Below are 25,681 nucleotides of genomic sequence, written 5' to 3'. Positions count from 1 at the left end.
AGATGTCGTCGAAAAGGGTCAGTCATGTTGGGTTCCAATGGGCCCGATCCTTTAGCTTCTGCAAGAGGTTTCTCACTGTTGAAAGCACATGCACATTCAGTTGAGACAAGAGTGTACATGTGTATGGGATGGAGAGGAATATCTGTGAGCCAAATGGGTCCATTCATACTTAGGTTATTTAGGCCTCGATTCATCAGTTTTTGCGCCAGAATTCACAATCTGTCCTGATGAAGAAGCCTGTGAACGTTGATACAAGTTGACTAATAAAATCGCCATTTTCAATACTGACTCCTGGATCTCCTTTCTCATCATATGGTGTCTCTGGCAGCGCAGTTAAAGATCCATCCTCCATGGTTTATCCTTCTGTAGAAATCAGGAGTAGAACTGTTTGAAAACTTGCAAAGTTTTTGTGAAACTTTTGGCGTTTTTTTTTACATTTTTTTATGCCAGTCAGGGCCAATTCTCCAGTTTTCCAAAAAAATCAGCCGAGAGGATATGTGCCCGAAAAATTCATCATAATTTATGCCACAAAAGTATCATAAATTACTCCAGTCACCGACCAGCGTACATTTTTTTGCGGTGGAGCAAGGAAAATAAAAAGATGCACCAAATTCATTAAAAAAAAAACACAACGAATTTGGGGCATACTGTTCCAACCCGTGCGATCTTCAAAAGCCAGCCTTGCTAAATTGGGGTCTTACTTCCCAAAGTCTTTGCAGTTGAGTGTTTAATATGTAGCAGTCAAGCAAGTCCATGACTTTCCTCTATAGGTTACAAGACTGATCCCTAGACGAGCGGCGACGGCAGAAGAGGACCCTAAATGTTCCCATTTATAAAGTATACAATATGAAGCCTCGGGCTGACATATACCAGCCCGCCCCCCCAATGTAACACTGAGACGCGGGGTGCTTTTTGTTTGGGGGTCTTCACATTGTAGATAGGCTGCAGGTGCCATTAAAGACCATTGTGGTCACTGGAGTTTTTTTGACATTTTCTACAGCTCATGGAATTTAAAGGGGTCGTCTTGACCTCTTATATGGCTAAAATTGCAAAGTGCTTGTAGAATAAACAAATCAAACAATTTTGTAATTTATCTCTTATTAAAAATCCTTTCCTAGGTACTCAAGAATGGAGGGATTTTTCCTTCTACAGTTTACAGCTCGTTGCCTAGGTTACAAACCACCTCTGAGGTCTCCTAGGGCTTACAAGTAGGGATGAGCGGACCCGTGGAAGTTATTCCAAAGTTCGATTCAGATACCAGAACTGCACCCGAACTTGAAACCCATTCAAAATATTGGGTACCTGAACTTTTGATCTGGAAAAAAAAAATCTCTCTCTCTCTCTCTCTGCAAGGGACTTCCCCCGGGACCCCGGACATCGCAACGGACTTCCCCCGGGACCCCGGACATCGCAACGGACTTCCCCCGGGACCCCGGATATCGCAACGGACTTCCCCCGGGACCCCGGACATCGCAACGGACTTCCCTCGGGACCCCGGACATCGCAACGGACTTCCCCCGGGACCCTGGACATCGCAACGGACTTCCCCCGGGACCCCGGACATCGCAACGGACTTCCCCCGGGACCCCGGACATCGCAACGGACTTCCCCCGGGACTCCGGACATCGCAACGGACTTCCCCCGGGACTCCGGACATCGCAACGGACTTGTTTTTAAGTTCAGGTTCGCTTATCACTACTTACAAGCTCTTTTCTATGGCGCTTGCACACACTGTCCGCAACTGGCAAGATCTAGGAGTCCAGGATGGCGCGCGAGCGGATGCAATAACTGAGGGAGCCTCTCCCTCTATCTAACCACTTAGATGGCACGAAAACCACTGACTGCGGCACCATAAAGGGTTTAATACGACCAGGATCATCATTTTTCTCCGATCCCGGTCGGATGGAATTAATGAACGGTGACCGATATTTTATTTAGAGGTTGTAATACCATTAACACCAGTGGCTTAAGTCATCATTTGTGATTTGTTTTATATATTTTTTCCTTTTTAATCATGTCCTCGTTGACTTTTTTTGCTCCAAATTTGTCAAAACGGCACATGTGATTCTTGAATTCAATTCTACTATTTTTCTGTTTTTTATCCCTTTTTTGTGCCTTTTTAGAGCAAAATATGTGCAAAAAAATTTAGACAGATGTGCATAAAATAACCCGGGAGGGGGAGGGGGGGGGGGGGGGGCATTTGTGCCAAAAATTATGCGACTTTTTAAAAAAGTTGAGGAATCGTCTGGATAGAAAACACTGCCCTATGTGACAAACATTAAAAAAAACAAAAAAAAAAAAAAAACACAACTTGACAAATAAAAAAAAAAAAAGTTGCAAAATAAAAAAATAAAATAAAAAAGTTGCAAAATAAAAAAAATAAAATAAAAAAGTTGCAAAATAAAAAGTAAAATTAAAATAAAAAATTGCAAAATAAAAAAATTAAATAAAAAAAGGCGCAAATGAAAAATGGGGGGGGGGGGGACACACAAAAAAGGCAAATATAAATTGGACTGATAGATCTTTTAAAAAGCCCCAAATCCCAAAAATAACAGCATTAAAATGCAATTTAAAAAGAAATAAAATAAAATAAAAAAAATGAAAAATAAATAAATAAAATACTCACCAGTGAAACTGCTCCCCTCCCCCACAAATCCTGGACAATCCCTTTAAGCCTGGTCACTCCCCATTGAAGTGAATGGGAGGCTCCTCTGTGTATCTGCACAGTGTCCTGATTGCAGACATCACGTGACTGGGTGGTCTCCGTCCTCTAAGGCACATAGCTAAGCACAGCTCGCCCCCCACCAGTCCCCGGTGTCCCACGTCACAGCCCACCATCTCCCACCACCCTGGTCACATGACCTCCCTCCTCACCTCGTCCCTCCGGGCAGCCTCAGAGGTCAGCGCCTCAACGCCGTTTCCATCACAACCAAGTAGAAAGAAAAAAAAAAAAAAGAACCCGCACAGGTGATGCTCAGCCAATGGGAGGAGTCCTCTTTGCTGCCCGTGACGTCAGCGGTTGCCGAAAACAGGAAGACGGCCCCGTCACGTGATGGTCACTCTGCAGCGGCCATCTTGCAGGAGGCATTACCATTTGCTTTTTTTTTTTTAAATAAAAATAGTCAATATAATTATATATATCTTATAAGGTTAAAAGTTGGAAAATGTAGTAAGATGTATTTGCTTCCATTTTATGACTGGAACCCTATGGCCAATACAAATTTACTAATAAATATCAAACATTGTGCGCTATTGACAGACTATGTACCGCTTTCACCTCAGATTTTTACGTGATTGCGGTTGTAAAACCGTTACCTTTGAATATACCGTACACAATGACGTGGCCCCTAGTGACATTCGTTGTCATGTGACCAAAAATTGCCACGGTTCTTATGTTCTGTGGCGATTTTTTTTACTGTAATTAAAGCGGCTCGGCCGCCATAGCACGTGCGGGCTAATCTGAGGCAACGTGACCGTGGGCAGTATTTCCCGGTCAGGCCTCATTAACACGACCGTGTTAAACGGACGAGTTGTAGCCATAGTTTTCACTGACAGAAAACGTCGCCATTTTGTTCTACGGGGATATTCACACGTCCAAGGCTTTTTTGCACAACAAGTGCCCACAAAAAATGGACACTTGACTGTTTTTGATCCGATGCAGCACAAAGCTGCCATCTTAGTAGCTTGAGAAAACTGCGTATGCAAAAAAAAAAACCACCCAAAAACCTGATGAAACTCTGAGGCTATGTTCACACTTAGTTCTTTGATGCATATTTTTGAAAATCTTTTTCATTATCCAGAAGTTTATGGCTAATTTATCATGTCAAACTTTAAGTAATGACACGGCAGGGGCAACACACAAGTTAAAGGCGCAGTGTCGCCCCTGCCGTGTCATTACTAGCAGACACAGCCGCACAGCGCGCGGCCATGTCTGGTGAAGTGTCGGCAATCAAACAGCGCCAGCGGTCCTGCACAGATGCCGGGGAAGCGGTCCGGGCCTCGACGGAGAGTGGGCCCCTCCTGATGGTCCAGGACCCTGGCACTTGCCCGGGTGCTGACGTCGGCCCTGGGTTCTGGCACCTGCCTGATCTTTATGTCCAAAGTTCGGTTTGGCTAAAGAACGTTACCCGAACTTGAACATGAACCGAAACTCCATTGAAATGAATGGGGACCCGGATTTCGGAGCTGGAAAATTCTCAGTCTCTTTCCGACCTTCCCTCGAAACTCACATTAAAACAGACTTCCGGGAGAAGTCCGTGTTCAGGGTTCAGCAACAGACGCTAAGTGTGTGGTACGAACCCCGAATTTTAAAGTTCGAGTCTGCTCATTTCTATTGCTAAGCAGTATAGATTCTTAGTCGAGCCATGTGCATGAAACAGTCAGTGTAGGAGAAACCAGAAGAAGATGGGGCGACTTGTAGGGGCGCACATTAGGGGAGTTGTCTGCCTTGATAATCCGAGAAAATTGGGCCGATTATGCAAATGATACTCTGATCTGAGTGTCGGCATAGCGCGATCCGATTCTCTAGGATGAGAGAATTGGAGCACACTGTGGAGAAGATGGAGAGCATAATTTCTCCATCTTCTTCATTGTTTCAGTGCTCGGAAATCAAACCACACTTAGATGACATCCAAGTGCCAATGTTTCCCATGCACTCATTGACTTGCATGGATAATCGGATCAAACTCTGACATGCTGCGATTCTTTGGAAGAAAGAATCGAAGCATGGCCGAGTTTGATCTGATTATCAGACATGTGCGTGACCCCATAGAATAACATCGGTCTGAGTGTGATCCAATGTTTTGTTGGATCGCACTCAGACGGAAAATATGGTGGCCTTAAACTGATGGCAGTGCCAACTGGGTTTTGGTGGACCTGTGTGATACAGATAAGTTCTTCGCTCATTAGGTAGACATCAAAAAGTCTGAATGACCATAGGGCCGCCATGATGTGATTTTTGTGATGGCCTTCGGTATAGGAAAGCGTATTCTGCAGCGCTGGGTAGAAATGTATACGCTGCATAACAATGACAGGTGCGATCACCGGAACAACACCCGCGTGTCCCAGCCGCGCAGAACGTAAATGAACACGATGAGGACTGGTGCGACAACAGCCCGTTTATTAGCCAAATCATCAAAACAAGACACAAGATGGTAATCAGACATATGGATAAGAGCTCACACCTGTTCACACCTGTTGTGAGCGTTCCGGACGACACGCTGTTATAACATGCTTTTTTTTTTATTTTTATTTTTTCAAGCAACTGTTGAGAAATCGTTATTCTGATGAGCTGATAGAAACTACAGCAGTCATAGCGCTAATGCACAGATGCAAATTGCAGCCATTTACTATCGCACCATGCAAATTACAATCAATCAGTGCAAACAAGTTGTCGTTCTGCTGCTCGTCTACCGGAGGAATACGTACATTAGACTGCCCGAAAAATGAGTGCAATTCATTTCTGAGTCGTCCCGTTGCAGCATATCTATAAGCCAAATGGGGGCGGCCATGTTTTTTAGAGAAGAAAAGTAGGAGAAGCGGAAAGATGTGGTGCCATCATTTCAGCCATGATGGTACTACTATGCACGATCATGCAAATCCATCCTAGTTTACTACTAACAGCGTAATTAACTGTGTGGGCATTAGTACTGTGCATATTGGCCTCACGGAGTCAACAACAATTCTATCGTAATACTACCGTCATGCACAATTATGTGGAAGCTGCGCCTGTAGTGCTGCTTTTTCTATATGGGCACTACCATGTTGCAACACTCTTATCAGGAGGACACTGGTCGCTCCCATCGGCCCTAGTTAAACTCAAGGCCCCAAAATTGCTACTCTACGACTATGCAGAAGTTTGCGGGCACTACTACTGGGCAGAAAACTCTACTGCATCCCACATTAATACCATAACAATATTATGGATAGAGTAGAGCAAAAAGATGCGCCTACCCTTGTCCGGCATTCACTTCTGTGCCCTGTGGCAGTGCAAACTTCCTTGCCCGGCTTTCGAATCCTGGCATTCTGGGCACCTCTTGCAATTACTAAGCCCTCATTAGATCATGAAAGTTGAGGGAACCTAGTAATTGCAAGAGGTGGCCAAGATGCCGGCATTCGAGTGCCGGGCAAAGAAGGTCCAGCAAGGGTAAGGTGAATCTTTTTGCTCATATGAGTGGCACATCAGTACTACAAGACGGCATATTGGGTGGATTTTCTCCTACGTGGTCTTCAGGCACCAAACAGGTTTCTTGAGATATAGGAATTAGGGGATCCCCTTACATGAGCGTAGTGCCGACCTACAGGACACTGCTGATTCGCCATCCTATTATCATATCATTCATGCTTCTACGATGACGTGGAGCTTGGCATACACACTACCGCTTTATTACACAACACCCAGGTATGACATTGGCATGTGCGCAGAAGAAACTCCATGCATGTACAATACATTAGATATCAGAAACGGCTAATGGCCGGGTATACTGCAGGGCAAGCGACAGAAGGAGGAACCTCACAACGGACAGTGCACTATATTGGTTTATTCCTCGTCTATGCTAATACTAGATTGTTGCTCTGGTATGTTTTGCTCTTACGAGATTTAAAGGCGATGCCACCCAGATAGAGATACATCAAAGCATAAATATAGATTTAGGGGGCCACAGCTCTAGATACATCACACACAAGGCCAGTGGCAGAAGGCAGTCCTTTCTTTTGCCACCTTTTGATTGGTACAGCCATGCAGCAGTACCCTCTCCGCATCCTCCGCCATGCCCCATACAGCTTCCACCAGTAGACGGTAAGTACGGTCTGCAGACAGTTTAGAGGAAGCTTCTTCTCCTCCGCCCCAGCGGGGCACGTAACTCCAGACGAGCTCGGTCAGAGAAAGTGGTTGTGATGTTAGTTGAAGCAGTTGGTCTTCACTTGGGTCTTGTGCCAGGGGGCACTGAATCTCAGCACGCAAGTCCTCAGGACTGCACCCTGTCACTTGTGATATTAGCATCAGCGAATCTTCATCCAAACCAAAACGGGCGCGGAACGACAACAACTTAGAGGAAAGGGTGGCCAGGGCGTCCTGCAAATGCCCTTGACTTGACTTGGCACATACATCCAAACAGATATCATATATGCCCGTCATAAGTCTTCTCCGCTCTCTTCTTACCAGCTGGACAATGATGGTGGGGATGGCATGAAGGAGCCTTTCTCTCACCAACTGTGGAGCCCCCTTCTCTAACGCTACCCTCAGTCCTGGTAGGTCAGTGCCAGCATGGCACTTTTTACTGCCCCCCTCTTGCCCATTGACATCATGTTTGTGTTTCCTATCTCCCTCCCCGCCGATCAGCATACAGTGTTTGCCAGCTGCCACCAAGGCTTCAACCAGTATAGCGCGGGAGCTGTTGTCCATCCCCGAACCCAAAATCAGGTAGACATCACAGGCCTCCGACTGCAAGTTCTGCAAGTACTGCTCCACGGACATTGGGGGTGTCCCAGGCCCAGGGAGTGGCTTCACTACAAGACCAGAAAGTGGGGGCTCACAGAGAGCAGAGACCGTCGCTTCTTTATCGCTGCCCGTCACACCCACAACGGCGGACACAGGCGGAGGGTTATCTAAGAAGATGCTGAGGAGAGAGCAGAACTCTGAAAGTCCTTCTTGGTCACATTGGACCTCAAACACCGACACCAGTTCTTGACAGTGAGGTTCAGTGGTAAAAGGGATGGGCCTGCAAACAAAAGTAGAAAAATTACTTTAAGGCCGGGTTCTCATTGGCGCTTTATCCGCATGCATTTTATAAAGAGGTGTGGATTGGACGACAGGAGATTGGATTGGTGTCCAATCGGTAATTCATATTAATGTAAAGTCAAACAAGACTTCCCTCATTTTTGCCCCTCAAAATTGATGTCCTATTGTGCAATACTACTCACAATCTATGAATAGGTGTGACGCTATTACTAGGAGAAAGCAGTCATTTTTTATGGAAACGGTAATATCAAATTTTTTGTTTGTTTGAAAAAGAGGGGATTCAATTTTTCTATGTATATATTTTTTTTCTAACTTTCTTTGCTTTACATTGCATTTTTTAGTCCACCTAGGAACTGTTTGGTCGCTTGCTCTTTACACTATGATACTTCAGTATGGCAGTATACAGTGAAAAATCATTGTCTCCTATGAAGCCCAGGAGTACCAAGATAGCGACGACATGGGGGGGGGGGCATTTAGCAGACCCATGCCAATCCAGCGATCAAGTCACACACCAGAGGCGATGAGCTTTGGAGCCGTTTGCATCCCCCTCCCATTCCGACAATTGACAGCGGTATCTAAAAGGTTAAAGTGACGCGATCTGAGTCACTCTTCGGTGCCAGATGTATAACACAGCCGGCACCCCTGCTGTATGGAGTAAGTTCAGCTCCTGTGCCCGCTCCATAAAATGATGGCGCATTTCTGGCGTAAACTAACTCTACCCCTAACCCTAAAGGGAATGTTAAAATACAGACACCATAGTGGGAAGATGTAAATTGATGCAAGATCGGAGTCACTCTTCAGTGCCGGCACCCCTGCTGTATGGAGTGAGTTCAGCTCCTTTGCACGCTCCATAAAGTGATGACGTACACTAACTCTAACCCTAAACCTAACCCTAACCCTAAAGGGAATGTTAAAATACAGACACTTTAGGGGGAATACATTAATAATGTACCTTTAATTTAAGTCCCAGCATCTCTGCATGCCCAAATTTCAAGCAGGGCATATGGATATGATAGAGGTAGACCCCGACTCAGGATCGGCCGTGGTGGTCCATGAATTACATGGTCAACTCCTCAAACAACATATATCTGGATCACAGCTTCAATTTAGAAAGGGTTAATGGGTCTCATCGATGGTCATCTCTTACCTCTTCCATTGCAGAATCTCCTTCTCGATATGATCCACCATTCCTTGGAAGTCGTAGTTTTGGGGTTCTAGACCAGACACCAGAAATATACCGGACCCTGGCATCCCATGCCCACCCAGCTGTTCCTGCGCTTTACCCCTCATGCCCATCAATGTTTGCCCTCTCCAGTAACCCTTCCCCTGCTGTCTCTTTTCCGTGTGCATAGTAAGGTCTATATGTGTTTGCACCATACAGACGGGTTTCCCTAAATGTTTTATGGCTGCTAGTATCTGCAGGTCTGCGTCAGTGATCGTCTCCCGAAATGTTACCACCAGGCAGTGCACCGTGTCAGGCTTGATGCTGTCAATATATACTGTAGCAGAGTCACTGGGTTTATACCCCGGGCAATCAAGGAGAGTAACATTAGGTAAAGGTGGATAAGTGTGCCGGTCAACCCCATGTTCTCCACCCTCATCCCTAAAGTAGGAGTCTAGGAAACCAGGACCAAATTGTTCCGTGTGGTTACAAAGAGATCGGACTAGTGTGGTCTTTCCAGAACCTCTTGGTCCGATGATGGCAATGGTGAAGTGTAGAGATTCTGGAGGTGGTGGTGGTGTCTCTGGAGTTGGTGTCTCAGGGGCAGGTGGTCCAGATGCCACATCTTCAGGTATCTCAGCGTCGGCCATGTCTAAAACGGAGAATGGAAAATGTACAATGGAGCGCGATGAGAAAGCATTGACGTACATATCTCCAAAATAGCATCACATGAAAGATTTATAAGGACTTGTGATAAAGTGGTCGGCGGGAGTCACGGGGAGAGGACAGCTGCTGCGGCCAAAGTGGCCCTTCTCCACTTTCTGTAAATATGCCCTCAGCCCTTGCAAAGTGCCTTAGCACAGGGTTAAATTCAGGCTATCCTATCATAAGTTTGTACCCCCGGGCATCACTGCCAGTTACTCTTCTAGGCCATAGCAAAATGGAAAGGTGACAATAATACGAGACAACAATGGGGTTCCACAACAAAGGGGCAGCATTACAGACAAAGGGTCAGGATGGCGGGCAGAAGGGTAGGCCGAAAGGATGCATAAATATATACTTGCCTGCTGTACAATAGACAGGGGGAGTAGCAGGTGACTGCTGTCAGGCCGCTGTGCTGTATACAGCTCTGGGCAGGGAGGGGATATAGCAGCGTCACTGCAGAGGGGAGGAAGGAAAACAGGGACATGTGAGAGGAAGGAGGAGGAGAGATACATATATACACCCTGGATCAGCTGCTGATAGAGGAAGGCCAGGCCCTGACATCCACTGGCCGTCTCCTTCCACCAGGAGATCTGCTGCACCTGAAACCAGTGAGACCCCAACCCCATCCCCACATCTCCCCCTGCATGCCAAGCTTGTCTGATGTCCCCCGCTGTGATACATTGTAACCACACTTGTAAATATTTACAGAAAGACATTGTTTCCTTCCACCCTCCTATTGTAATCAGGTTACCATTTCTTCCCATCCCCCTCCTAATCCCTGCCCTGCCTCCTTTCCTATCCCTAGGTTTGGATTATTCCCTTAAGGCTGTGTTCACATGCATTTTTTTTTCGACTGTTTTTTGATTTTGCACCAAATTACTCAAAAACAATCTCTGGTTTTGCGGCATTTTTATAAGCGTTTTCCTCTTTATTTGATGCGTTTAAAAAAAGTTGTTTTTTTTAGGACAGAAAATATTCGATTCTGCACTTTAAGTAGCTGTGTTTTTTATATGCTTTTTTTCAGCAATAATGGGAAAAAATGTAGCAAAAAACACAGTTCAATGGCTGCTTTATACGCACAGTCTGCAGGAGTTTCCGTGCTGGAACTAATAAATGCAGCGTTTACGCTATGTGTGAACACGGCCTAATAGTCTGCCGCCTCTCTGTATATTCCCTGTTGTACTGATTGCACTGGTGGACATAGACAGAAAAGGACCCCTGTGCAAGAACAATATATGGGCCCTTTGCAGTCCAATAGCTCATCAAAAGGCACAATTCCACCTACTTTGGAGGTAGAAGTGGCCCCTTACTCCTTTTTGGTTGCACCAATCTGTGACCCTCCAGCTGCTGGACCCAGCATGCTCTAATAGCCTCTGGCCCTTCAGTTGTTGAAGGATTACAACACCTAGCATCCTATAGCTGCCGGGGCATGATCTGAACTGTGGTTGATAACAGCTGGGGAGTTGTGTTTCCCCTAAATGAGTCCGGGCTCACAAGTCTGTGAAATGTAGTCTGTAGAAGGACCGCAATTTCTATAGTTGCCAACTGTCGTGGATTTTCTGGGGTTTCTTGGTTGAAAGGGGCAAAATATATGTAAACTTTGAGTTCACGGGGGCATTCTCTGGAAGGATATAGTTGGGGACATCTAGATCAGTGTTTCGCAATCTCCAGTCCTCACGGCCCCCAACAGATCATGTTTTCAGGATTGGACAGGTGAGAGAACCTGTGGCAATTTTTGATGCCTTGATAATAATTCCATCACCTTTGTAAATCTTAGTATACTAATACAAAGAAGCCACGGGTTCTCTCACCTGTCCAATATGGGGAAATCCTGAAAACATGATCTGTTGGGGGCCCTGAGGACTGGAGATTGCGAAACACTGATTAAGGGCTCTTTGACACGTAAGTACCTTCGGTACGAGTGGTGACGGTTTCCACATGTACCGGAGACACTGACACGTGTAGAATGTCCGTTTTTTTGCGGATGCACGGTCCGCAAAAGTGTCTCACACTGAACACGCACATGACGCGCCCCCTGGGACATATTCCTTTGTGAGGGGAATACCCGGCACCGGATCAGATGGGGGGTTGTAGTCTCCGAGCGGCTGTGACCCGGTCCCGTGCCCAGGGCGTCAAGCTCAGTGTTATGTGGCAGTCCTTACTGATGTTATTAAAGTTCGTTGTGTCGACTACGCCACCCGTTGTGATGCGGTCACTGTGGCCGCCGCTGCTGCAGGGTCCGCTGAGGCTGATGGTGGATGCGCAGCTTGATGGGATAACCCCCAACGGGAGGGGTATAGCCTCAGAGGGGACAGGCGCAGAGGATGGGGGTTGTGGTGGTGCGGTGCAGCCGGTAATGATTACAGACTCGGGTAGTGCAGTTAAGGGTCTTTACTTACTGCAGATGTTCCTGGTCACTCTAGCTCCAAGTGACCTCCCGAGCCGTGCTGCGTCCACCAGGTCCTGGATCCGGCCAACCCCCAAACAAGTCCGGAGCGTGGCCCTGAGCTCTCCCTCTGTCCTTCCTTCAGCCGTCCCCACCAGTGATTCACCTAAATCCAGCTCCCTCGGGCCTTCTGTTGGGCAACCTTTGGCCTCAGGTTCCCTGACCCTCCATGTGGTGTGCCTTCAGGGTGAATGTAGTGGGTGACCGTGACAGACTCTGCCCACGGTCTCCGGTCTCTGGCTGGGGAATGTCTTTACCCCCACCAGCTTGGGTTCCGGTACCCTTCTGCTGACTCCTCACCCGGTGTTCTTATTTGGGTTCTTGGGTCCCTTCTTTGTCCCCCTCTGGGTCTTTCTGCACTCCACTCTCTCTCCAGGGCTGTTGTTTCTTTCTCTCTCTCTTGCTGCAGGCTTGTCCTCTGCATCTGACTTCCTCTCTGCGTCTGACCCTGATCTTTGATGGTGCCCACCTTATATAGCCCTCTATGTGTGAGCTCAGGTGACCAGCACCCAATGAGCTCCTACCACTACCCAGACTGCTCCCCCTATCTGCCCCTACACTACATGGGATGTTCCTCCCCCCTCCCACTCCAGCCAGGAACAGGCTCGGTCGCACCTGCACATTTCTAAGTGGGAGTGCCGTCGGCCTGCTCCTCTGGAATGGGATGTATGTAGTGCATGCAGTCTATCTGAGCTCAGTTCCACACTCCTTCCTTACCCGGGAGTGGAATATCACACCTCTGGGTTGAGGTGCAATACTCCTGTAGCAGCCGAATCCTCAGGGTGCTACATTCCCCCCTGGTAAATCACAGCACGTCCTCGGGCTGCAAAGACAAAAAAACACCAAAACATACAACATTTTATAAACATGTAAAACATATTAAATATTATACGAAATACTATATAAATATATATATAAACTTTTTCAGGTAAACAACATTCTCGTCGTCTCTTTCTCTCTTCTGTTCCTCTGGTCACCGTGCAACTCGTGACCAGGTAGAGTGCGACAGTCTTTTAGAAAAATGGTTTTTCCTATAAAACCGGTAGGGGGCGCTTTAGCAAGCGCAACTATGTACAGGGAATTTTGGCCGTTCTCAGTCCCCGGCCAGGTAAAGGGAAAGGGATGGCTGCTCACAGTCCTCAGCCTGGTATGGAAAGGGTTACAGGTAACAGTTCGCTGGTCCCAACGGGGACTATTTTAGCAGCAACAACAGTTCCAGTTTCAGTTTCAGTTCCGATTCACTGTGCCCCGACAGGCAACTATATACAGCCTCCTGCTCTGCCGCACTCAACGGCGTCTGCCTCCTGCTCTTATCTTATGGCTGGTGATTTCTTCAGACCCGTCCGGGTCCTCTTGCTCCTCCTCCTCGCACCGCAACTCCTCCTCCGTCAAGCGATGCACGTGGAGGGCGTAAGGTCCCTTGGCACACTTGTGCCGGGTGAACGTTACCTCGTCACCGACGTAGAGGTCACGGCCTTTGTGACCCTCTGGCAGGTGAGACTCGACATCCCGTCGGGTAACGAAGACGTCACCCATGGTGTTCTGGTCCTTTATGAAGCCCCACCCATGCTGCGCATTAAACTTTATTACCGTCCCGATGGTACGGGGACGATCTGCTGCACGGGGGTCCCTTCTGGTCCGGCTCTTTTGCTCCGCGCTGCGGGTCCGGGCCCATTGCTCTCTGGCCCGCCTCTCCTCCCGCTCTCTCTTGAACTCTGCCAGCTGTTGACGGCAACACTCGGTACGCTCTGCTGCAGCTGCCCGAGTCTCTCCGGTGAACCCCATCAAATCTTCTCCCGTGGGGTCCCACACGAACTGGGCTTCCTCGAGTGGAGGCGAGACCCGAGTCACGGGCTTTGGAGCCGGGATCAGGGGCTCACACAAGGGCCCTAGTCTTTGCTGCCGCTCTAGCTCAGGGTACCCTTCGGGCCAGATGAAGGGCCGCCCGTCCGGCCATGTGAGCTGGCCGAAGAGGTCCTCCCCCAGGTGTGGCACCCTTGGTATTACGGGCGCGGGCGCGGTGGTGATGGCGCCCGGGTTGCCCAGGCCTTGCGGCCAGGCCTGGGGCACCTGGAAGGTGAAGGGCACCGTTAGGACGGCGGCGCCCTGGGTTACCTGGCCTTGCGACCAGGCCGGAGGCTCCGCGGAGGTAGATGGCTCTGCTTTGGATGCGGCGCCCGGAAATGCTAGGCCCTGTGACCAGGCCGGAGGCTCCTCTTCCGGCGCCACGCTCCGGGTCACGATGCGTGACGTCATCGGGGTCGCGACGGCGGCTTCCGGTCGGGGCCTAGTCGGCGGCGATGTCATGGCGGTCTCGGGTACGGCCGGGGGACCTTCGGGCTCTGCGACGGGGAGCTGGGGCAGGTAAGCGGTCTTCCGGTATGGGGTATAGGCATCCCCCTTACCTGCTGCCATGCGTCTCGCTCCCTCTTCTGCGCCGTCTCCGGCCTTGGGTCCTCCCGCGTCATCCGCAGAGGCAGTCGATGTCTTCTTCCAAGGGAGCGGGTTAAGTGGACGGGTTCCAGCTTGCTGGGCCATCTCCCGGCCCCACTCCGCCAGGATCTCCCTCTGCACTCGGGCCATCCTTCCCGCGAGGCCCTCCAGGGCACTCCGCGCGCACTCCCGATCTCGGGGAAGCTGCGCCAGGATCTCCGCTAAGCCTAGCGGGGTTGTTGACTCCAGCAGGCTCCTGACCATCGGGTCGGTGCTGCTCTGCTCTGCTTCCGGCAGGCTCCTGGCCAGCGGGCCGGTGCTGCTCTGCCCTCCTTCCTCGGTCTCTAGCAGACTCCTGGCCAGCGGGCCGGTGCTGTTCTGCTTTCTTTCCATCTCCGGGTGAGCTTCTCCGCTACTCCTTGTTAGACCTCTTGCCTCCGGGTGCGCTCGCTCCAGACTGCTCCAAGCGACACCCATCTTTGCTCTTTTCTTTCGTCTCCTCCCACTTCGAGGGCGGTCCCGGGGCAACTCGGTGACTGTCAGCTCCAGGGGTAGTTCTTTCACGCTGACAGACACCTCCAGCATCACAGTCTCTGTTGGTGGGGGCGGTTTCCACTTTTGGCGCCATTTTCTGTCCCGGCCCACGATGGGATGTGGCCTCTTGCCCTCCTTTGGCACGCCCATAATGGCGTCCGCTGCTCTTCCAAGGCGGGAAATCTGCGGTTTTGGCGGGAATCGTCGCCCAGTGGCGGGAAACTCGGCAGATGGCGGGAACAAGCTGGAAATGGCGGACAATCGGCGGGAAACGACTGGTGATGGAGTCCGATGGCGTGGACCCTCCGGAACCGGCAGGAGTCTTCTTTCTAAGGTAAACTTGCTCTTTTCTTCAGGCACGCAGTACCCGGGTGTTGCGGGCACGTAATCCTGCCGACTACGCCAAAGTTGACGCGCCCCCTGGGACATATTCCTTTGTGAGGGGAATACCCGGCACCGGATCAGATGGGGGGTTGTAGTCTCCGAGCGGCTGTGACCCGGTCCCGTGCCCAGGGCGTCAAGCTCAGTGTTATGTGGCAGTCCTTACTGATGTTATTAAAGTTCGTTGTGTCGACTACGCCACCCGTTGTGATGCGGTCACTGTGGCCGCCGCTGCTGCAGGGTCCGCTGAGGCTGATGGTGGATGCGCAGCTTGATGGGATAACCCCCAACGGGAGGGGTATAGCCTCAGAGGGGACAGGCGCAGAGGATGGGGGTTGTGGTGGTGCGGTGCAGCCGGTAATGATTACAGACTCGGGTAGTGCAGTTAAGGGTCTTTACTTACTGCAGATGTTCCTGGTCACTCTAGCTCCAAGTGACCTCCCGAGCCGTGCTGCGTCCACCAGGTCCTGGATCCGGCCAACCCCCAAACAAGTCCGGAGCGTGGCCCTGAGCTCTCCCTCTGTCCTTCCTTCAGCCGTCCCCACCAGTGATTCACCTAAATCCAGCTCCCTCGGGCCTTCTGTTGGGCAACCTTTGGCCTCAGGTTCCCTGACCCTCCATGTGGTGTGCCTTCAGGGTGAATGTAGTGGGTGACCGTGACAGACTCTGCCCACGGTCTCCGGTCTCTGGCTGGGGAATGTCTTTACCCCCACCAGCTTGGGTTCCGGTACCCTTCTGCTGACTCCTCACCCGGTGTTCTTATTTGGGTTCTTGGGTCCCTTCTTTGTCCCCCTCTGGGTCTTTCTGCACTCCACTCTCTCTCCAGGGCTGTTGTTTCTTTCTCTCTCTCTTGCTGCAGGCTTGTCCTCTGCATCTGACTTCCTCTCTGCGTCTGACCCTGATCTTTGATGGTGCCCACCTTATATAGCCCTCTATGTGTGAGCTCAGGTGACCAGCACCCAATGAGCTCCTACCACTACCCAGACTGCTCCCCCTATCTGCCCCTACACTACATGGGATGTTCCTCCCCCCTCCCACTCCAGCCAGGAACAGGCTCGGTCGCACCTGCACATTTCTAAGTGGGAGTGCCGTCGGCCTGCTCCTCTGGAATGGGATGTATGTAGTGCATGCAGTCTATCTGAGCTCAGTTCCACACTCCTTCCTTACCCGGGAGTGGAATATCACACCTCTGGGTTGAGGTGCAATACTCCTGTAGCAGCCGAATCCTCAGGGTGCTACACACAGATGACATCAGTGTGATACGGATCGGCGCATGGGAACCAGCGCCACAGGTATTATTATTTTATTATTATTTTTACAGGTTGGGACACCAGGATCAGACTACCACTACTCTCATCATTGTCCTTGCTTGTGCTGATCGCAGCGCCGGCAAGGAACCATGATGAGGGCAGCTTTCAGCACTGGCGCTTGGGAACAGCGTTACCTGTAGCGCTGATTCCCAGGTGCCAGATGCAACACGTAAAGAGAGGAGAGAACAAGGCGCAATGGGTGACTCAGTATTGCAATTTGTAGAGGGGTGTGGGGATGGCTACTAACCTTATGAAGTTGTGCACCTCTGCACAACCCCAGTGTAAAGCTCCACAAGCTCCGCTCTGTTGGTGGCTGTCATCTATTTCCAGCGGCGTTCACAGATCCTGATCTCTTGGTGGTATATCACGTGGTCAGGTTAGTAGCATGTAATGCGGAGATAGACGCCCAGCTTCACCAACACCCCCGGCAGCGTTCCGGAGGGGTTAAGGCAGCGCAGCTTGGAAAACCAGGGTAGTAATTTTAATTAAATTGCTCCCACAGGTGAAAAAACAATAGATTAAAGGCAGCTCTACCGCACCCCAACAGGGGGAAAAAGGACAGTCAGTGAATATGAATAGCGGTACCAGAGCGCCAATAACAGGGCAAAAATATTAAAAGGACTGATTTATTAATACACACACAACGCGTTTCGGTGGACACAGCCACCTTCATCAGGTGTCACACCTGATGAAGGTGGCTGTGTCCACCGAAACGCGTTGTGTGTGTATTAATAAATCAGTCCTTTTAATATTTTTGCCCTGTTATTGGCGCTCTGGTACCGCTATTCATATTCACTGACAGATGCAACACGTAAAACACACACGGGACACGGATATCTCCGGTACTGGTTTTTCCGGTACCGGAAATATCCGGACGTGTGAAACTAGCCTTAGATGAAGAGTGTGCTGGAGTAAGCATACACAATGTGTGAGCACCCCTTTAGGGATGAGGTATTCCGAACAACTTATTACCCAGAGGGTAAACAGACTATTTAAGGGATGCACTAAAATATGACTTTTAGGCTATGTTTACACATTGCATTTTTTCAGCGTTTTTCTTTCTGCAGCAAATCCTGATCTCTTGGTAGGAGGTTTGTTCAGGATTTTTCTTGCTTTTTTGCTTTGTTTTTTGGTGCATTTTTTTCACTGTCCTTTTTGTCTCTTTATACATGTACATAAAGGTCAGTGAAAAAAAAAAAAAAAAATCTCATTTTGGTTTTGGCACAAAAAACACTGAAAAAATAGACACTTGCGTTTTTGGTGTGTTTTTTTTTTTTCATCACCCATTACTTCCAACGGGTGAAAAAACGCTGAAAGAAGTGACATGCTCTATTTTCCAAAAAAACATGCAAAGCACAAAATCCTTATTAAAAAACAAACAAACCCAAGATGTGTGCATGAGATTTCTGGAATCTCATAGACTTTGCTGGTACTGTAAAACACAGCTGAAAATTTGCATAAAAAAGCATCAAAAAACTCTGAAAAAACGCACCTTATTGATTATTATAAAAAAGTGGTCTATACTTAAAACTACTATAGTGAACCTGTATTGTTCCAATATATGAAAGGGTTACCCCAATTGGAGCCCCCCCACCACACAAACAGCTACAGATATTCAATCTTTTCATATGCACATGCTTTCCTATCTTATATCATGGCTGCAGCTCTAGCCCCCTGAGGAAGCCTGTATAGGCGAAACTGGTTGGGGGAGAGATATACATGTGTGTTTTTTAGTATCTTTAGTGGCATCTGTTAGAAAGAAAATGAAATAGAGAAATACATAAATCGCTACATAGAATCGTGGGCTGCAGCCATGATATAGATAGGAAAGCATGTGCATATGAAAAGATTGAATATCTGCAGCTGTTTGTTTGGGGAGGGGGGCTCCAATTGGTAACCCTTTCATATATTGGAACAACACAGGTCAACTATAGTAGTTTTACATATAAACCACTTAAATAGGGTCTGTTTACCCTCTGTGTGATATGTCGCTGGAGTAAAATGCACCATATTAATTAAGAGATGTGCACCTCTTAAAGGGGTTGTCCAAGCTTGGGGTTCAACCCCCTCCTGGCCGCAGTGACTTCCACTGATCCCATCAGTTCTCCCCTCATCATAAGATCAGAGGAGAACTGATGGAATCAGTGGAGTTCCCAGTGGTTGTACGCACACCAATCTAGCTGATATCACCAATCCAGTTGGTTGGCGATAACTTGCTTTGACCAGAATACCCCTTTAAGAGCAGGTGCATGCGAGTGTATTTTCAGATCCGACAAAACATTGGATCGCACTCGAACAAATGTTAGTCTAGGGTTCGTCTGACAAATCATTGCATGTCCGAGGTTGATCCGATATTTGGATGGCATTCGGCCGTGCAAGTCAATGAGTCTATGGGAAACATCGGACTGCACTCGGGCCCTAATTCTCCATCATTTGTAATTTTCCATCTATTGCAGGTTATGGAAACATTCAGTGAGCTAAGTCTGAAGGAGGTTGAATTCAAGCCACTGGAAGATGAAAATGAAGGACACCATGAGGATCCCCCCCTTGAAGACTGTTGGGACTTTTCCGTGGCTGTTGCAGGAGGACCAGGTGTTGGTAAAACAGTTTTGATACAGGCCCTTCTTGGCTTCAACGAGAATGGCCAAAATTCGAGAGCAGCATTTCTCCATCCTAATAAGCCTGATGGCCCATTGCTGTACCTTCACCCTTCCCACCCCGGTCTAACCTTCTGGGAGCTCCCGCTAGAAGATGGATCTCCCGAGAAGTGGATAACCGAGGCCGACCTTCTGCTTTTGGTCACGGATGCTCAGTTCACGCAAGCCCATGTTGACTTGGCTCTCAGTGCCCTTTCTCAGTCTAAAAGACTCTGCTTAGTGCGCACCAAGGTGGACTGTGATATGCATACCCTAAAGAGGAGGATGAAAGAAGAGTACTCCAGGGTAGAAGTGTTGTCGGCATTGCGCAAGGTCGCCCTCTTGCCATTTAATGACGTGGCAAAGAAGGAAGCTCTACCGCTTTTCCTGATGTCTGGTTTCGAGCCATACAAATTGGATGCGCCATCGTTGAAGGCCAAAATAGAAACTACATCTAAAGAACTTGGCAGGTGGGTAGATACTTGGCCTCTGAGTACTATGGCAACGTAAGAGTAGACCATGGTTTAATGGAAACCTCTACAGAAAACTTCAATAGGAAACCATCAAAATTTATATAAAAAAAAAAAAAAAAAACTTTGGTAAGGGGAGCGCCGAGTCTCTCTTGCTGCTCCTTGTGCCTGTTATTTTCTGCAGCGCTGAGCTCATTAGTTGGCAGACACTGGCAGAGACTCGGCACTTTTCTACTTTGGATGCTCTTGCCACTTTTTCATCACTTACTATCTTGGCTGGTGACTGGCCTTAGCATGGGTGAGACTTCACCATCTCTTGTCCTAGTGGGGGCAGGCTCCTGCTGCAGCCAGCTTCATTACCGTCACATACATAAGTTAGGAGCATGACTGAGCTTCTTTTGACACAAGGAGAACATTTTATTTCTATATTTATCAGTTTAATTTGTAAAATGAGACAAAATAGAGCAAAGAAAAGGAGGCTAATAGGAGAGGAAAAGATTTGCAGGACTCTGGTTGGTAGTCCGTGTCTGCTGGACCAGAGCTCTGCGAACCTCCACGTATCTTCTGCATTCTTGGCGCTTCTTCTAATTAGAAGGTCCTGCAGCACAACACTCGCAAGACATTATGCTGGGCTTTCTGATCAGAAGAGGCACAGTGGATGCTGGCAGATAGGAGGAGGTTCGGAGGGCTAAATGATGTGTAATGAAGGGAGAACATATTAAAAAAAATTGATAGCTGCACTTTGAAGGTGTATTCCCTATCCATAACTTACCGGTCACTGGGACCACCACCAATCCCAAAAACCAGGGCTCTGAAGTGTCCTGTGTGAATGGAGCAGTGGTCGATCATGCGCAGTGCAACTCCCTTCATTCTTTTGGGAGTGCTGAAGACCAGTTGAACTGAGCTCTCTGCTATTTCCTGTGGTCCCATAATGAATGTCTATGATCGACCACCGCTCCATCACAAGAGACACTTCAGAGCCCTGGTTCTCGGGATCACTTGTGGTCTCAGCGATCGTGAAGTTATGCTCTATCACACGGATAGAGGATAACTTCAAAACTTGAGAATACCCCTTCAAGGCTGCAATCACATGTGCAGTTTTTGATGCCATTGTTTTAGCCAACACCAGAAGTGGATCCTGCAGAAATGTAAGCCTGTCCGTTTTATTTCCAATCCCCCTTGAATCCAATTCTGGATGTGTGATTTCATCCTTATGGAGACGACATCCAGTAGTTGCTGCAGTGTAGAAACAATACTGTAATAGGGAGCAGAAACATAAATTTTGCGTCTTAGTTCATCATGTCCTGCTCTTTTCCTACAGAGCCTTGTGTCTTGCACAGCAGGGTTACGAAGTGATCGGCTATGAAGAAATTGCTGAACTACAGTCTGCACTAGAACGAGGCGGGATCTCTGAAATGGTCAGATTTATCCAGAGCAGTTTGGACTCCCTTTTAGACACCCGTTTCGATCTGGCATTAATGGGTGGTAACCCTGGCTTCCGTCACTCTATCTTGAATTCCCTTCGTGGCCTGAAGGATGGAGAGGATGGTTCGGCTCACGGTGGAAATCCAGAAAACCCAATTGAGTATGCCAGTCTTAAATATCCCAAAGCCAGCTTGTGGGATCTTCCTGGAATGGAAAGTCTTGAGTCTCAGCCAAAAAAGTATCTGGAGAGCGTTCACATGAATCGATACGACTTTACTCTGCTGTTCCTCACGCCATGGCAGGAGGCCTCGAGTAGTTACAAATCTCTCGTTCTCGAGCTGAAGAAGGAAGGGAAGAAGAGCATCTTCATCCAAGATTGTGAAGATGATGAGATGCCACCAGGACCAAGAGAAGACGAAGTCTTTGTACTATCACCGGCTAAACTACCAGGGCCAGAGTTTCATAGATTATTGGGTTATCTGGAGAAGAATCTAACCAGTCACAAATTGCGAGCGTTCATGCTCTCCCTCCCAAATCTGTCAGCTGAAGTCATTGAGAAGAAAAAGGAAGCGCTTTCTCAAGAAGTCTGGAAGGTGGCACTTCTCTCCAGCTTGGTGGCTAGCGTTCCTATCCCTGGAGTTGCCATTGCATGCGATCTATCTTTGCTCACTGCCCGTCTGGACACTTATCGCCAAGAACTAGGACTGGATGGTGACTCTTTAGCCAACCTTTCCCATAAGTCAGGGGTGCCGGTTCCAAAGCTCATGGTAGAGATCCAGAGTCCTGCAGGGAAGGGAGTAACGCGTGAGCTCGTTCAGAAATTGTTAGGTTCGGCTACAGGAATTGGGTTGGAAGTGGCAGGAGTTTTCTTGCATAAATTTCCTCTTCTAGGTCCTTTAGCCACTGGTGGGATCGCTTTTCATGCTAGCTACCTTGTGCTGAGCCGATGTTTAGAGGCTATGGCTGAGGATGCCCAGAGAGTACTATCAAGAGCACAGTCACCTGCTTAGACCTGAAGTTACTGTGATGGTGCTTATCGCTACTGCACTTAATAAATACTGCTGCTCACTACTTCTCGTAATGTCACCGGAGTATCTCTAATAGTTGTAGTGTGTCACGATATTGTGATATGAATGGCGCAAGATGACCATGGAACCTGTCACATTGATCATGGCATCCGATCTGCGGGAGGAGATGAGCCGATTGATATGTGACTTTGTGGGAAAATATTTTCGTATGACTTTCTTTCTATCCCTTTAAATCCCTCCTCTTTTTATGCTTAGGAGTCCAGTGGGCGGTCCTAATCAGTGACTGATCCTGTATGGCTGTTAAAAACTAAGTAGAACCGCCCACTGGACTCCTCACTTTTATGGCACGAAATGAAACTTATACTAAATCTTTTCTCATAAAACTATATATCGATCTGCTCAGCTTCTCCTGCTCTATAACATACTGCCCACAGATATGTGACAGGTTTTCTTTTATCAATCTATTCCTTCATCTTTCTAACCAGTTTATAGTATTTCACAAGGAACCTGACATCAGATTTTATAATATAAACTGCATACATTTTGGCCCTGATCAGACTGGTGTACTTACTTTGGAATCCAATTTAGAATGTGTTTTTTTGTTTTTTTGTTTTTGTTTTTGTTTTCTTGTCTGATGTTAAGAAGAGCAGTCATAACTCCAGCCAGAGCTTAATGTCAAGAAGATTATACAGTCATCCTGTATACTAGCCTCATCAGAAATCTAGTTAATAATGTGTGCAGCTTGTACTGTAAAATCTGGATTTAGGATACAGAAACTTTTGGGAGATGTTTTTTGTTTGTTTGTTAAACGCGTGTATTTTGGGCGAAAACTAATTTTTACAATTGGGTTTCATTAAAAATGTTGGCTTTTGCGCAGGTTCTTTGGATAGTGCTGGCTACAGGAGGAGATCACTGAGAATCCCTTGTTGAGCTTTTCCGACAGGGGGGTTTGTAAACCTTTTATCTGAGTTGTGCTGATTTATGACCACTGACCACATCAATGTTGAGCTGAACTCTGATGTGGACCTAAGAGGAGCTCAGGAAAAAAAATGGTAAAAAAAAAAAATCTGACTTCCTAACCAGTGGCTTAACTAGAGTCCGATGGATCCCAAGGCAAAGTTTGGACCTGGGCCCCCACCTGCATGTTGATCAGATGTATGGGCTTTTGTAGTGTTTTTTAGATCCTATGAAGACGTGCGTGTTTGCCCCCATGTATCATTATTATTATTTATTTATATAGCGCCATTGATTCCATGGTGCTGTACATAAGAAGGGGTTACATACCAAGTAAAAATATCACTTACAGTAAACAAACTAACAATGATAGACTGGTACGGAGGGAAGAGGACCCTGCCCTTGCGGGCTTACATTCTACAGGAATGGGGAGGAGACAATAGGTTGGGGGTTGCAGCAGCTTCGGTGTTGTTGAGGAGGCAGCGGGGTCATTGCAGGCTGTAGGCTTTCTTGAAGAGATGGGTTTTCAGGTTCCGTCTGAAGGATCCGGATGTGGTGGATAATCGGACGTGTTGAGGCACAGAATTCCAGAGGCTGGGGGATATTCGGGAGAAATCTTGGAGGCGATTGGGTGAGGAACGGATAAGTGTGGAGGAGAGAAGGAGGTCTTGGGGGGACTGGAGGTTACGTGAGGGAATATATCGGGAGATTAGTTCAGAGATGTACGGAGGAGAGAGGTTATGGATGGCTTTGTAGGTCAGTGTTAGTAGTTTGAACTGGATGCGCTGGGGGAATGGGAGCCAGTGAAGCGATTTGCAAAGGTGGGTAGCAGAGGAGTAGCGAGGCGAGAGATGAACAAGTCGTGCAGCAGAGCTGAGGATGGGCTGGAGGGGTGCGAGAGTGTTAGCAGGTAGGCCACAGAGGAGGATGTTGCAATAGTCGAGGCGGGAGATGATGAGGGCATGCACAAGCAGTTTACTAGATTGAGGGTTGAGGAAAGGACGGATTCGGGAAATATTTTAGAGCTGGAGGCGACAGGAGGTGGTGAGAGCTTGGATGTGGGGTTTGAAGGACAGGGCAGAGTCAAGCGTTACTCCGAGGCAGTGGATTGTCGGTACAGGGGAAAGAGTGATGTAATTTATTGTGATAGAATGATCAGGTGGGAAGGATATGCCAGATGGGGGAAAGATAATGAGTTCAGTTTTGTCCACATTGAGCTTGAGGTGGTGGGAGGAGAAGAACGAGGATATGGCTGATAGACATGCTGGGATTCTGGACAGCAGAGAGGTGACGTCTGGGCCAGAGAGGTAGATCTGGGTGTCATCAGCGTACAGATGGTACTGGAAGCCATAGGATTTTATGAGCTGTCCCAGGCCAAGGGTATAGATTGAGAAGAGTAGGGGTCCTAGGACACAGCCTTGAGGGACTCCAACAGAGAGGGGGCGGGGTGAGGAGGTAGCGTGGGAGTGGGAGACGCTAAATGTGCGGTTAGACAGGTATGAGGAGATCCAGGATAGGGCAAGGTCTTTGACGCCAAAGGAAGAGAGGATCTGTAGTAGGAGGCAGTGGTCGACTGTATTGAAAGCAGAGGACAGGTCAAGAAGAAGGAGTACAGAGAACTGTCTGTTAGCTTTGGCTGTGAGTAGGTCATTGGTGATTTTGGTAAGGGCAGTTTCGGTGGAATGGTGGGGGCGGAAGCCGGATTGTCGGTTGTCGAAGAGAGAGTTAGATGAAAAGTGGGAGGAAAGTTCGGCGTGAACGTGTTGCTCAAGGAGTTTGGAGGCAAATGGGAGCAGCGATATGGGGCGATACCTGGACAGGGCGGATGGGTCGAGGATGGGCGTGATTGTGGCATGTTTGAAGGCAGCAGGGAAGGTACCAGAGGATAGTGATAGGTTGAAGAGATGGGTTAGGGATGGGACGAGTGTGGGGGTGAGGTTGGGGAGGAGGTGGGATGGGGTCGAATGCACATGTGGTGAGGTGTGATTTGGAGAGGAGACGAGTAAGGTCTCTTTCCGTGAAGTTGGGAAGGGAGGTTATAGGGGTAGGGAAATGGTGTGGAAAACAAAGGGGTTGTGGTGGTCGGACAGTAAAGACTTGCCGTGTTTGGTCAATCTTGTTTTTGAAGTGTGTGGCAAACTCCTCAGCAGAGATGAGGGAGGTCGGAGGGGGCAGTGGAGGGCGGAGGAGAGAGTTAAAAGTGTTGAATAGCCGTTTGGGGTTGTAGGATAGGGAGGATATGAGGGTTGTGAAGTAGGCCTGTTTAGCAGAGGTGAGTGCTGATTTGAATGCGAGCACTGCTTGTTTGAATGCAGTGAAGTCTTCTTGAGTATGTGTTTTCTTCAAACGCCGCTCCGCAACCCTGGACGCTTGTCGAAGCTGTTTAGTGAGGTTGTTGTGCCAGGGTTGCCTGTTGGCTCGTCGCGCTCTGCCATGCACAAAAGGGGCGACCGAGTCAA

General features: G+C 48.4%; 3 protein-coding genes across 3 annotated transcripts in view; 1 reads left to right on the top strand and 2 right to left on the bottom strand.

Annotated features, from left to right (window-relative positions):
* The window catches only part of LOC141173061 (uncharacterized), a 32,931-nt gene extending 29,929 nt beyond the window's left edge, over positions 1–3,002 (bottom strand). The window contains exon 1 of the mRNA XM_073657696.1: positions 2,875–3,002. The gene's annotated coding sequence lies outside the window, so the exon portion shown is untranslated. The remainder of the gene's footprint in view (positions 1–2,874) is intronic.
* Positions 3,003–5,105: 2,103 nt separating this feature from the next.
* Positions 5,106–10,119, bottom strand: LOC141172039 (interferon-inducible GTPase 5-like). Its single transcript, XM_073655823.1, has 3 exons — positions 9,965–10,119; positions 8,886–9,552; positions 5,106–7,718 (listed from the first exon to the last, which is right to left on the bottom strand). Exons 2-3 carry the CDS (start codon positions 9,548–9,550, stop codon positions 6,674–6,676), a joined length of 1,710 nt encoding a protein of 569 aa, XP_073511924.1. The 5' UTR covers positions 9,551–9,552; positions 9,965–10,119; the 3' UTR covers positions 5,106–6,673.
* On the top strand, positions 10,069–25,106 carry LOC141172038 (interferon-inducible GTPase 5-like). Its single transcript, XM_073655821.1, has 3 exons — positions 10,069–10,213; positions 19,166–19,815; positions 21,137–25,106. Exons 2-3 carry the CDS (start codon positions 19,169–19,171, stop codon positions 22,248–22,250), a joined length of 1,761 nt encoding a protein of 586 aa, XP_073511922.1. The 5' UTR covers positions 10,069–10,213; positions 19,166–19,168; the 3' UTR covers positions 22,251–25,106.
* The last annotated feature ends 575 nt before the right edge of the window (positions 25,107–25,681 follow it).

The sequence above is a fragment of the Phyllobates terribilis genome, unplaced genomic scaffold (assembly GCF_046119375.1).
Source record: "Phyllobates terribilis strain yellow unplaced genomic scaffold, ASM4611937v1 Scaffold_12__6_contigs__length_324123572, whole genome shotgun sequence".
NCBI classification, from domain to species: Eukaryota; Metazoa; Chordata; class Amphibia; order Anura; family Dendrobatidae; genus Phyllobates; species Phyllobates terribilis.
The sequence above is the reverse complement of the archived record's forward strand: the minus strand, read 5'-3'. Positions and strand labels throughout refer to the sequence as shown.

Bases quoted from the DNA above. Each gene is read 5' to 3' on its own strand.
- LOC141172038 (XM_073655821.1), top strand. From the start codon at position 19,169: ATGGAAACATTCAGTGAGCTAAGTCTGAAGGAGGTTGAATTCAAGCCA. The intron at 19,816-21,136 runs GTGGGTAGATAC...CTTTTCCTACAG, and splicing joins ACATCTAAAGAACTTGGCAG to AGCCTTGTGTCTTGCACAGC.
- LOC141172039 (XM_073655823.1), bottom strand. From the start codon at position 9,550: ATGGCCGACGCTGAGATACCTGAAGATGTGGCATCTGGACCACCTGCC. The intron at 7,719-8,885 runs GTAAGAGATGAC...TTTTGTTTGCAG, and splicing joins GAGATTCTGCAATGGAAGAG to GCCCATCCCTTTTACCACTG.